The sequence below is a fragment of the Tympanuchus pallidicinctus genome, unplaced genomic scaffold (assembly GCF_026119805.1).
Source record: "Tympanuchus pallidicinctus isolate F22 unplaced genomic scaffold, pur_lepc_1.0 scaffold6, whole genome shotgun sequence".
NCBI lineage: Eukaryota > Metazoa > Chordata > Aves > Galliformes > Phasianidae > Tympanuchus > Tympanuchus pallidicinctus.
The window spans coordinates 12,297,396-12,310,806 of record NW_026294780.1 but is presented as its reverse complement, the minus strand read 5'-3'; the positions used below and the strand labels follow the sequence as shown (position 1 = coordinate 12,310,806).

General features: G+C 39.8%; 1 protein-coding gene across 1 annotated transcript in view; it reads right to left on the bottom strand.

Annotated features, from left to right (window-relative positions):
• LOC128092178 (pinopsin-like) overlaps positions 1 to 9,547 on the bottom strand; it is a 76,110-nt gene extending 66,563 nt beyond the window's left edge. The window contains exon 1 of the mRNA XM_052705731.1: positions 8,839 to 9,547. Within this exon, the coding sequence (XP_052561691.1) occupies positions 8,839 to 9,175 (337 nt within the window). The 5' untranslated portion in view covers positions 9,176 to 9,547. The remainder of the gene's footprint in view (positions 1 to 8,838) is intronic.
• Positions 9,548 to 13,411: the final 3,864 nt, after the last annotated feature.

Here is a 13,411-nt window from a genome sequence, read left to right as displayed (position 1 = left end):
GGCGGGATGTCAGGGGAAGGGAGCAGCTAGTTGGAGTGGTACTCCTGTGTGTTTGCTGCCTACAAATCTCAAATATTCACCTTGCCTGTCTCAGTTATGGAAAAAAAACCAACAATAATAGCAGTCAGAGGTCATTTTCACTTAGTACTCTGGAGAAACAACAAAACAAAACGAAACAAAAATCCACAAACCCACAGACCTTCCAGCAATAGGGGTTGTTAGGGCTATTGAATAATTTAAGTAGTGATTCATTTTTAGCTGTGAAATCATCAGGAGCCTGTGAATCAATAGAGGCTGCAGCTTATTAACTTATTAGACATTTATTGAATCTCTGGTTTCAGAAATGTTTCTAAGCTAATGTTGATCCCTAGAAAAGCACAAATCTAAACAGAGCAGCTCCAGCTTTGAAAGAAACTTGTTTTTCCATATCAGTACAATCTTTTTGCAAACTACTGTAAATGATTTCCTCATCTTAATAACTGTTCTTTATTAGAAAAGTGGCAGACACACTAACAGATAATAAAAACCTTGGTGGTTACTTCAAATAAAGCGTATTGGCCACTGATGAGAAAAAAGCAGAAAAAATGAAATTGGTAGTTATTAGCCATTACTGTGGCATTATTCGGAACAATGCCAACAGTCATGTATCTCCTTTATCACTGAAAAGCCAGTAGGTTTTCATTTGCTTATTAGACTGGAAGATGTAGCATTCTGCTTAAATGCTTCCTAAAAGAAATGGACATTGAAAATAAATGTCATCTGTTAAGAAAACACCACTAGCTATATATCTTGGTTTTAAATAGTCAGATAGTATCCATTCTCTGGTAGACTGCAGGGACTACAAGGGAAGTTCAAGATTTGTTTTTTTTTAAATTATAGAATTCTGTTCAGATGGGGTAGCGCACAGGTCTTAAGAATTACAAGAGATTATTAAGCACATAATTAAATAGGATATGATTGAATAGCCTTTCACAAGCAAAGTCCAGTGCTCTCCAATGTACTTTTTCTGAGTGAATACTGCTTGTTTACTGGGCTGTAGTTTAATTCATTTTACCCACGGAGGGGGCAGGAAACCAGGTACATTTTAATAGTATATTTCTTCACACAGATGTGTCCTGACTACAGACACAGTTGTTTTCTATTTTCTCCTACAGTGATAGAAAAGTAGTATAAGACATAGCATTACCTATGTTAATGCTGTGACCTAGAATTAAGGAACAGAGTCTGCAAATACACATGATTAAACCCAACTCTGACAGAAATGCTCTTTCATCATCTCAAACACAGCTTGCAGCCCTGACCTTTTATACTCATTCATCAGCAGAATAATTTTGCAAGGAAATTTGATGTGGTTCTTCTTTAAGCTCCTTCCATATCTGTATGTAAAGTGATTTTATTTTGCATCCTTCTTTGCAAGAAGTCCTTAACATTCTTCAATACATGGCTACAATGTAGAGCTAGGTACCAGAACCAAATTCATGCATTGAATCACAGGCATGACTGCTTGATAAGGTAGCTTTGAACACAGGCAGAAAATTGTAGTTACTCGCACACACACAAAAACAGACTTGTTGAACATTTCTTCCAGAACAGAATTTGGCATCAGGAGGACAGCTGATAATTATACTTTTTAAAAGTTCCAAGGAAATTATTGATCTCTTTGCAGAATTCTGCTATTCCACTCCTCCTTCCAGGGACACACACACAAGTATGCTGTACACCTTTCACTCTTGATATCACTGCATGGCTTTTGTTGTCTATCTTTTGGTCAGGCATTAGGGGAATAGACTCTAGATTATCACACAACAAAACACAGCAGCTGAAAATATTGGCAATGGCAGCCGAGACTCATGATGACTCAACCTACATGTGCCTGCTGATGCACGGTGAAGGGCAGGCAGGGATCAGTGACCTGTTCAGAGTATGCTCTAGCTCCTGTTAGAGCCACATGCTTCCATTTTCTCTGTGCTGAAAGCTAGGAGCCTGGTGGAGAAGGGGAAACAGACCACTGGAGTTGATTTGGGGCTGAGCTGAGTCTGCCTAGTCCAAAGGAGGGAGAAGCAACCATGCCTGATAATAGTTTCTCTGTACTGTAAGATTCCTTCTTTAACTGGCTTTCTAACATTTTTGCTTGAGCTGAATCCCTGTTTGTTTCAGTAGCACATGAAAACACAATGATCATGCTCTCCCAATTATCTATAGGCAGAGCAGACAGCATTTTCCCTAACAATGAATGTGTGGTCAAGTTCTGAAAGGAGGTGGGCACTACTTCAGGGAAACCTCATAAATGTTTTCCAAATATTCACTTTTGGGCAGTTATTCCAAGTGATTTCAGTAGGGATGGTGTATGATGCCTGGAGGATCTAGAAATAAATTAAGAGGTAAACACAACATCCAGGAAAAGGGCACGACACTGAAGTGAAGAGGAAGCTATAAGAAAAAGTAAGAAAATGACATAGAAGCCAAAAGGAGCAATAAGCACCCAGGTTGTGAGGGCTGTGTCATGGCTGCAGAGGGTACAGAGCACATATTCACCTCACCATCCTCGGCTCTTTTCAGAACTAGTGGAAACAGAGTCACTTCTATGACACAGCTCACATCATCCTAAAGAGAAGTTTGCAAGTACATCCGATGATTTGCACGTTGGCAGAGCAAATTTGTTTTTCTATTGATTATGAAAGAAGGGATTGGAAAATGTCTGGTTTTAGTGAGAGGATTTCCATCTGTTCAGCATTTCATGTTTCCATGTAAATATGGGTTTCAGAAGCGTATTTAATAACGTCCTGAATAAGTAATTTTGAGCTTCCATTTACTGTACTGTCTATGAGATGCTTAAAGTTACATAGAAAAAAATAAGAAAACCAACAACCACCAGTTGTAACACTATAATAAGATCAGTAAAATCCTCCAAGTAATAACTCTACTTTTCCTTTTCTAGCACTGTGAGCACAACTTTTGATGTTTTCCAATTAGCTAGAGAACCTTTTCCTTGCTCCTTCCTTTGAAACAGTAAAATATCTCCGATATCAAACAAATCACACAAAAATGTCATTGTTAGTGATGCACCTCAAAATTTTCCAGCCACAGAATCCAATGCTGAATTTTCTGGACTGGAGAAATCTTCATCTTTAACACAACTTATCATAGAATCATAGAATCATAGAATCACTCAGGTTGGAAAAGACCTTAAAGATCATGGAATCGAACCGCAACCTAGCCATACTACCCTGACTCTAACAAACCTCTGCTAAATCATGTCTCTGAGCACCACATCCAAATGGTTTTTAAACACATCCAGGGATGGTGACTCAACCACCTCCCTGGGGAGCCAATTCCAGTGCTTAACAGCCCTTTCTGTAAAGAAGTTTTTCCTGCTATTCAAGCTGAACTTACCCTGGTGCAACTTAAGGCCATTTCCCCTCGTCCTGTCACCAGTAAGAAGAGACCAGCCCCGCTCTCTCTGTAAGCACCTTTCAAATACTGGAACAGAGCAATAAGGTCTCCCCTCAGTCTCCTCTTCTCCAGACTGAACACCCCATGTTCCTTCAGTCTCTCCTCATAGGGCATATTCTCCAAGCCCTTCACAAACCTTCACAAACCCTTCAAAAAGCCTCCTTCTTTGGACCTGCTCCACCACCTCAATGTCCTTTCTGTACTGAGGTGCCCAAAACTGAACACAGTACTCGAGGTGGAGCCCCATCAGTTCCAGGTACAGGGCAGGATTACTTCATTTAGTCTATTTAATGCTTTGTCCTGATACAGCATAAAGTAGAAATTCTGAAAATGAACTGCAAAAGTCATCCATACCCTAACTGTGCCTATGCTACATCTTTGGGAAGTCTACAGTGGTGCAAATATATTGGGAAAAGATTAAATTTCCTTCAAAGCTTTCTCTGTCCAGAAATGTGAAGTGTTTAACAAGACACTGGAGGCAATATGTGCGAGATGGTCAAAGCTGCATGACAATATGCATGTAGATACACGTTCTCTGTGGGAGTGTTTTACTAAATAATGTATTTTTCCTAAATTAAATTTTAGTGCTGAATCATGACATAATATATTTAACAATTTGTTTTTCAGGCTGCTTACAAAGTTTACTCCAAGTTCACTCGGGAACATGTTCCTGTCCCTGTGTCCCTTTCCATGTTTGCTTGAACGTATGGCCACGAACCTACCAAAGTGTGTCTAAGTGATGGGTAACAAGGACAAATTCAGAAAATCCATCCATTTCTCCAACTCTGTGATGTGCAGTTTCCACTGCAGTGACCCACTTGACAGAGCTGCAAACACGCACAAGCACAAGGGAAAAATAATTTATGACAGGAACAGTCCCTGCTTTCCCTCCTCTAGTTCCATTCCTTTTGCTCCCCCAAATAAAATCCCAACAGCTCTCTTGCTGCTGCAGCAAGCCTCGTAATATTTACTGTTCTCCTTAAAATCCACATTAAATGCTTATTGATCAGCATCTGCACTGCCCATTAGTTTCTAAACCATCTGCCTTCAGAGAATGGTTTGAAAGCAGAGGTGTGGAAATCAGCAAGCAACTACTCTTTGTCCATATTTTTTCCATTGTGCCCATGGCAACTCCCCTAGTTCTGGTTCTTGATTCATGATTTTTAAGTGCCCAGGGTAAGCAATGAATTACCCAGTAAAGACTTATTCCACAGCAGCTCAATTCCACAGTGAGCAATGTCAATTGCACTGTGGATTTTGCAAGGAAGAGGATCAGATCTGCTTCGTGGATCACCCCTCAGGGAAACATTTACGTGATTTAAAAAGATAAGGCATTTCAAAGAAAATGAGTGATCTATGGCCACATATTTGCATTTCAAACAAACCTCATCCTCCTACTTTCTCTGGCTCAAGTTTCCCCCAGGCTAGACCTGTCAGGTAAAGCCTTTACTCCCAATTTAATTTTACACAGGAAGAAGGTGGCTTGCATAGCACCACAAAACAAAGTGTGAAAGAACAAAATAACCACTTAAAATCCAGACCTTCTCAGGTAGATTTAAAAGGTGAATTACATTATTATTATTATTATTTTACAGTTTGAAGTTGTTTTTTGTTTGTTTTATACATCATCAAATAATTGCCATGAGGCTTAGTTTCCCACTGTTTAGTACGGGAGAGCACAATTCTAATGAAGCTTATAGACTTATTATAATATCATACTAAATTCTGGTTCTATAAAGAAATTTGTTTTAGCAGGACAGACTTTTATCCCTTGAGAAAAAAAAAAAAAAAAAAATTAAAAGGGGAAAAAAAAGACTAAGTAATAATTTTACAGGGTTTATTCCTACAAAACTTGATCATAGAATGGCCTGGATTGAAAAGGACCACAATGATCATCTGGTTCCAACCCCCTGCTATGTGCAGGGTCACCAACCAGCAGACCAGGCTGCCCAGAGCCACATCCAGCCTGGCCTTGAATGCCTCCAGGGATGGGGCATCCACAGCCTCCTTGGGCAACCTGTTCCAGTGTGTCACCACCCTCTGAGTGAAAAACTTCCTCCTAATATCTAACCCAAACCTCCCCTGTCTCAGTTTCAGACCATTCTCCCTTGTCCTATCACTATCCACCCTTGTAAACAACCGTTCTCCCTCCTGTTTATACACTCCCTTCAAATATATGAAGGGCACAATGAGGTCTCTACAGAGCCTTCTCTTCTCTGAAATGTTTAACTTTAATTCTTCTTTCCTACAACATGACTCTCATTATGGATCCTGAGCATTAGGGCCACTCCTCTGAGCTCTGACAGTCCAAAACAAGGCAGAAGGCACAACAGAGAGTATGGTAACTTTCAGTTAATGAAAAGCATACAACTTTTGAGAAGTATAGTTAAAGGATTGCAAATAACTGTTAAAAATACAAATAAATGGTCTCCTTCTTAGTCACATATAATGTGCTCACAAGTGTTCCTTTTACAGTGCAGTCTTTTATATTGTAGCCATTATTTTCTATTATTTATAGTTGTTGCAATTATGTTTATAAATCTAATCCACTTTGTCACTCACAACATATCCATAGTGATCAAGACTGTGATCTGAACTGGACTACATTGGTGTCAGAAACTCATCTTGCTGACAAATATCCATTTCCTTATCTTCTGTGATTACACTGTGAGGTCTTACACCATCAGGTTACAATAGAGAATATACCAACTTCTCTCAAGTACCTGAATCACTGCTAAGTTTTACGGAAGACAAGGAAAAGAATGAATAAGATGTTGCTTTTGTTTATTTCCCTTTACCATTAATATCTGAAAATCTCAGAATGGGGGGGAGGGGGGGGAGGATTCAGAGCACATACCTCTTTCAGATCATTTTCCAAATACTGTGAAAAAAATTAACCATTCCCATTAGCATGTCCCTAAGATGTTCAGGTATTCAGTGCTCAGTTTGTAGCGCTTGGCACACACATGAGATGCAAAAGAATCATACACTTAGGAATTTTGTTTTCAGGCACTATGAAGAACTGAAATGCTGTCAGCCTGTTGCACGCTTGCATTAGCTCTTCCTTAGCCCATATTAGAGTTCAGAATTTCAAGAAAATGTATGAACAATGGTATTTATCTACAGGTATAAGCTGTCCATAGAGATGTGTGAATGTTAAGCTTCCTGCTAGTATTATTTGCTTTTACTCATATTATTTTCCAGAGAACACTTTCTAATTACAATTCTGCAGGAACTTCTGCAGCATGCCCCTTATGCTCTATTAGTTGTGAGTGTTGCAAGGCTTTGTAAAAGGAATTGCAAAAGAATTCAGCACTGTTAGGAAAAGTTTCCATGTACAAAAGTTCAGTAATTGCCAGCAGGCAGGCAGACTCAGCCAGCCCAACCACTCTGCTAACAAATGAAGAAACAGTAAGTGGAGCTGAAGTTACCCTTAGCACTCTCGGTTCTGCTTTTGTTTGTATGCTGCTCCTTTGCCAATCTAACCCATTTTTAAAACTGCACCAGGCCCTCTCGCACGAACATGGGTGTCACTGCAACAGGGAAACCTGCCATTTATACAGCAGATCTGAAGAATCAGTCCACAAGCAATTCCACCCAAGGGCAGCCGACCCTTTTGCTGTTTTGAGTCCACAGTAACTGGGATGAGAACACACTGGCATCCTAGCAGACAAGCCAACAAGCTCAAAAGGACTCCTTCAACATATGTTTTTTTCTAATTCCCTAAGCACATGTGTTTCTTTCTTCTCAATTCAAGTGTTATCTTCCCATCCCTTTCCTAAATAATAAAACATGAGGGTAAATTGGATGGAGAGAACTCAGCCCTAAACTTTCCCTCTCTGAGAAAACTTGTGACTGAACCATTCAGCTCTGTGTTTTTCCTGCAGTTATAAAGACAGAGCAACAAAGGCTTGGGAATATATCCAAAACCCTGTGCCTCCCATGTGAATATATTTCTACAAAGTTACTTTGAGGAAGCTATTTGCTAAAGCTCCAGACAGCTAAGGAACCAGAGCCTCCTTCAGAAAAAGGGAAAAGAAAAACATTATTTTAGATCTGCACAGATTAGAACAAACTACCACCCTCCAAAACCAAGCCAAGGTGTTGCTGATAATGGAGTTTATTTTTGGATACATGAAGACTGTGCTTTTATATTACACAACTTTGGGCAAAGCAGGAGCTTCCCATGGGAAACTGCCAGGTTGAGATAACTGTTATTAGTGAAGCACAAGTTTGTGGAAGGGAAGGGCACCAGATGAGAGTACACTGCTGGAAACAGCAGGAGTTTACAATACAGGTAGAACACAGGGATTTGGATCCGCATTCTTACTCTACATCAAGGACTAACAAAGTACTGCTTAGGCCAAAGCACCAGCATGACGCACACCCTAGCTTCAGTGGCAGTAGACCTTTGGGTGTACTCGGCCTTGCCCCAGCAGCCTAGAGGCCATTGAAACAAGGGTGTAGAGCAAGACAGACTGGGTCCTGCAGACTGAGTGAGAGTCACGTCTAGACTAACGGCCACAGGACAGATCATGTCTTAACAGATCTATTTTGGCACAGGAATAAATGAACCAAGCACTGCTGTTAGGTGATGCAATTCTGAAAATGATCGGCCACCTTGGAAGGACAATGGCTGTTGTCTGTCTGTCAATCTTTTTTTCTGTTTTATCTTTTTTATAATTTAAATAATACAATAATTTTAACTTAAAGAATTTAAAGAATGTAAATCTAACACAGCAAAAGCTTGTTGTGGGAAATGTTTTATCTGCACAGAGGAAGGATGCAAAGATACTATTTATCTACAGCATGGATGCACACTTTGAGTATTTCTGACATCTAGTCCCATGACTTAATTTGTTATTGAATCTGCATTATGTAATTTTCAAATAAAGATTTTGCTCTGGGGGAGAACAGAAAGCATCTAATGATAAAAACTGTCATTATCTGGGACAAAAGGGAATTCATGTTGTAGATCAATAGATAATTACAAATGACACATGGAGAACTTTCATGAGGCTTTGTTTGTGATAGAAGCAATGCTGAAGGGACTGTTTACTGTTGGCACAGATTTTCTTGAAAAAAAGGGAAGTGCAGTGTATGTTCACATACTCTAATTCCTTATTCCAGAAGTAATTCCTCTTTGTAGATGCCATTTTTAGCTCTTAAATGAGTTATTTAAAGAATTGGATATGTTAAAGAATATTTGTCAGCTCTCTGCTCTTGTATAAAGCCTTCAGTTAAAATTTTTTACACAATGAATTTCAGTTCTGTTTTACTGTAACAAGTAAACCAAAGCATTGCTCTTTTTAACCATACAGCAGCTAAATCACTGAGTTGCTTCATTCACCTCTGTTGAAAAGAATAGAATAAGAGAACTCTTACCAAAGCAGGAATTGACAAAGCCATACCACCTACAACCATGCTCCCCTCCAATCCATTTGCCATGGATGTTAGATGCAAAACTCAGGGTAGTGCCTGAGATGCAGACTAACATGTCACTGATACTGATGTTCAGGAGGAGCATGTTGACAGGGTTACGGAGGGTTTTAAATTTGCAGAAGAGGATGAGGACAATCAAGTTATTCAGGAAACCAAAGAACAAGATAAATCCAAGAAAAACAGCCACTACTGTGTGCCCATTTCGTGAGAGTCCAGCTCTTTGCTCAACAGGATCTGTAGGAGCACCAAAGCTCAGGTTATATGTCCAAGTGTGGTTCATTTCGGACTTTGCCACAGGTAGGTGAGGGCAGAGACACCAGATGCTCTATGCTGAAGTCCTCTGGCAGTTTCACAGAAGCATCCCCCCATGACAGATCAAATAATTTCAGGATTCTTGCAATCTTCACTCAGCTGAGGAATATTTTCCTGCATTACCTTTCAGAGGTAAGATCTGCATGTTGCTCCAGGGCATGAAAACCAAGCAGTGACCTCAAATTCGTCTCTATTTTTAAAAAATCGGATCATCTTAGATGATCTTTTTTTGACACTCAGACTGGAAGGTGTCTTAAGAAAGTGCTTCAACATGGCCTCCTTCAGAGCAAATGGGAAACCTCCCTACCAGCGGCAGCTACTGTTGTTTCTTCTAATAACATGTAACTCTGGAAAAAAAAAAAAGAAAGGAAAAAAGAAAGAGAAAACAAATCATACAATCATAGAATCACAGAATCATAGAATCATAGAATGGCTTGGGTTAGAAGGGACCTCAAGAATCATCAAATTCCAACCTCCTTGCCACAGGCAGAGCCGTCAACCTCCCTATCTAATAAAAATGGTAAAAACAAAACAACCCTTCCTTTATTAAGACCAAAGTCAGTATATGATTTAATTACAGCATCTCCCTATTTAAACTTCAACAAAAATTTCTGTCTTCTCAGTTTTCACTCTGATTTTCAACAGAAGTATCAGTTCATGGAAGTTCCCTTGGCTATTCTAAACAGTTGTTCCCCAGTTCTCAGTTTAGCATGGAAAAGGCTGGTCAAACCTTTCTAGAAAGGTTCCTCAGAGGACAAAAATCCTTGCAATACCTGTCTTTCACCATAGCTTTCCAGAGGGGAAATCTGTATCATCTTCTGTGCCAAGTTAATCCACCGAGTGAAGTTTTAGTTTTGGCTGGAACTTAATTACAACCAAATTTTTCAGAAGGAGAAAGTATTTCTCGGGCCAGAAAGAATAATTTCAAGTGCAGTCTCCGAAGCTCTCAGGTGCTTGCAAAGGTTGGCAAAGCTGTGATATCAATTCCACTTCTCCCACATCTACCAGTGGACAGGTGTTCTCCTTCATTATTTATAAAGCAGACAAACACCCAGCGCTTCACATCTCTCTGCCACCACAGACATGAATTTGTATAGCCACATGCAGTGAATGCCGTGTGTGTGTTTTGTGAAGCAACAGCAGCATGCTTAATGTGGATGTGTAACTGATTAGCCAGCTTCCCACATGATTGCAGGCAAATTCTGCATCAATGCTGCTATAAAAATGGAGATTGGAATACATTGGAATTCCCACTGCTTGGAACAAAATGCATAATACATAGCTGAAAACACAAAAGCTTTTGTTTTAGGAGGCATAATTAGACACATTTCAAAATGTGCCATCTTCTACATTACTCCTAACCGTTGCTTTTTGCAAACTGTGGTGTGAAAATAAGTAAACAAATGAAGTGTTAACCAATTGGAAAGCTGAGAGCTCATTAGTGTTCACTGAAGACAGAGCGGTTTCTTTTGCTTCTTCAATCACAGCTTTCTGACATGGTGAATGACTGTTGCAAGTATTTGTTATTACTATTTCGTTAATTTCACGAAGTCACTGTGGCAAAGACATTGTTGCAATGATTCGGAATATAGACAGTGCCTTAACTCTGTCTTGTGATGGGTAAATGATGAAAATATTACATACATTTTGCAAACCTTCAGGTTGGCCACTCAGTACTCAAAAAGCTGATGCTTTCTACCTTCCTCCTCCCCTCGTCCATCTCCCCCATTTAGGAAAGACATGGTAATTTAGATTGGTAAGGGTCTCAAGAGGCATATCTAACAGGAGGAGCACTTGAAATTCTCTCTCTACTATCATCTGTAGATTCCTTTTTTAATAATCCTCCTTATGCCCTAGCTATTACTAAACTTTTTTTTTTTTTTTTTTCCATTATTTCTAAGACAATTTTCTCTAATCTGTTTGCATGTGTCTGTTTATTGAGGAATTTAAGTAAGGTCAGTCATATCTGCTCCTCTCGAAACCATAATGCTGAATCTGGCGTCAAAATTTGGAGAGACTTAAGTCTGATTTACACAGATTAATTTGCACAGATGCAATTTATTCTCCCCAAAACTGAACTGGTTATGCCTAGATAATCTGTAGCAAAGATTACAGTGTGCCATCATAAATGTTTCTATGTGGGAATTACATTCACCAGAATAATCACAGGCCAAGGGTTTAAATTATTGCAGGATAATATTATCATTAAAGCAGCACAGTTAGACAAAGGCTACAATCCCCTTAAAAAATATGAGCAACTTTACATACATGTATCTCTATTAACATCAAAATCTAAACAATGACATATAGCTCTTTCATACACAGTTACTAAATACGCATATATGTGTTAGATGTTGTACTGAAGGACATAGTTTAGTGGGGAAATATTTGTGGTAGGTGGATGGTTGGACTGGATGGTGTTGGAGGTCTTTTCCAGCCTTGGTGATTCTATGATTCTATGCACATTTTTTAAAGATATATTAAACATTCATATTTGCAGAGTTTTTGAAAAGGACATTTATTCTCTGGGTAGCATTCAGCTGACCAAGCTGGGTAGCATTCAGTTCTACACCAAGCATCTAGACAAAACCCAGATTTTTCTCCTTTATCATGGAGTGTTGCAATTATCAGTGAGTGTAGTGATAGGACAAGGGCTGATAGCTTTAAACCAATAATGGGTAGATTTAGATTAGATATTTGGAAGAAATTATTACTCAGAGGGTGGTGAGGCGCTGGCACAGCTGCCCAGAGAAGTTGTGGTGCCCCATCCCTGAAGGTGCTCAAGGCCAGGTTGGATGGGGCCCTGGGCAGCCTGAGCTGGTGGGGGGCAGCCCTGCCCATGGGCAGGAATCATCAAATTGCAGACTCAACTGAGTTGGAAGAGATTCTTAAGGGTCATCTAGTTCAATTCCCCTGCAACAAACAAGGACACCTACAGCTAGATCACGATGCTCTAACTAGATGGTTTTGAGGTCCCTTCCTACCCAAGCCATTCTATGATTCTTTCTCCTCTAACCGCAGGACAGGAGCTTGCAAGGGGCAGCCTACAATGTATCTGGCTTCAGTGCAATGGGTTCTGTCCTGGTGTGCCAAGCATGGGCATCTTGGTGCTCAGAGAAGAGGAGCAGTGCCTAGTACATCAGTGTAACATATCTTTTTATAAAGGTAAGACACACCATGTGAGCTGAGATATGGTCAAACCGTGGCCATTTGAAACTGAAAGATGACTAAAAGGACACACTAAGGTATGGTCTGAAAAGTCTTGGGAGAGTTGAAGAGACAGGAGCATGCAGAGAGAAACACCTGAATATCTGGGCTGTGTGCAAGTCTCTTTGCAGAAAAAGAGCTCAGTAGTAGTAAGAAGTGCTAAGGTTTTCACACCTTTGAATAAAAAGTAAACCAAATTCAGATTTCACTAGACACCAAACTCCCATACGCATCCCTTGAAAGAACTGGTCTAGTTCTTACCTAATATTAGCTTCTAGTTGGTGCTAACAAGCGTTCCTGAAAACCACCTGAAGATGGGCTTGCATGCTTGGAGCTTCACTTGTTTTCTTTTTCTCCGGACACACTGCTTGCTTTATGGAGGTTTCTTTTTACCACACTGTCTTACTGGTGACCTGCTGCACTGCCAGTCTCTGAGCTCCAGCTGGACACCTCAGACTCAGCTTCTAGCAACCTGAGGGTCATCCAGTGCCAAAACTCATCTACTCCTCCTAATTCTACTTAAATAAATACATAAAAGCTACAGTTGTAGTTGAAACAAATAAATGAGCATCCAGATTATCTCCTTGAAATAGCTCATGTGGGACTGAAAATATACCCAAAGTGATACAAAACGTACAGCCAGGTGAAACATGACCAAAGTTTGTTTAATATCACCAGTTATTAAAAGCTTTGATAACCAATTCTGACATTAGTAATCTAACGATACAGCAAAACAGGCACCCATCATTGCTTGCATGACTCTCTGAAGCTGTCAAAAGAAAAAAAAAAAAGTGTTTCAAAAGATGTTATCTCAGATGTTGTATTCTGAAAATATAGGCACTGATACTGAGAGTGTCCGGCTTATGTTTGCACTTGCCAACACACATCAGTGTGACCGATATCCCACACCAGTGAAGCTGGTTTTCCACCTCCTATTTGACCAAAAATAAGCATAACTGAACAGTGCATAGGACATACGAATTTCAGGGGTTTCAGA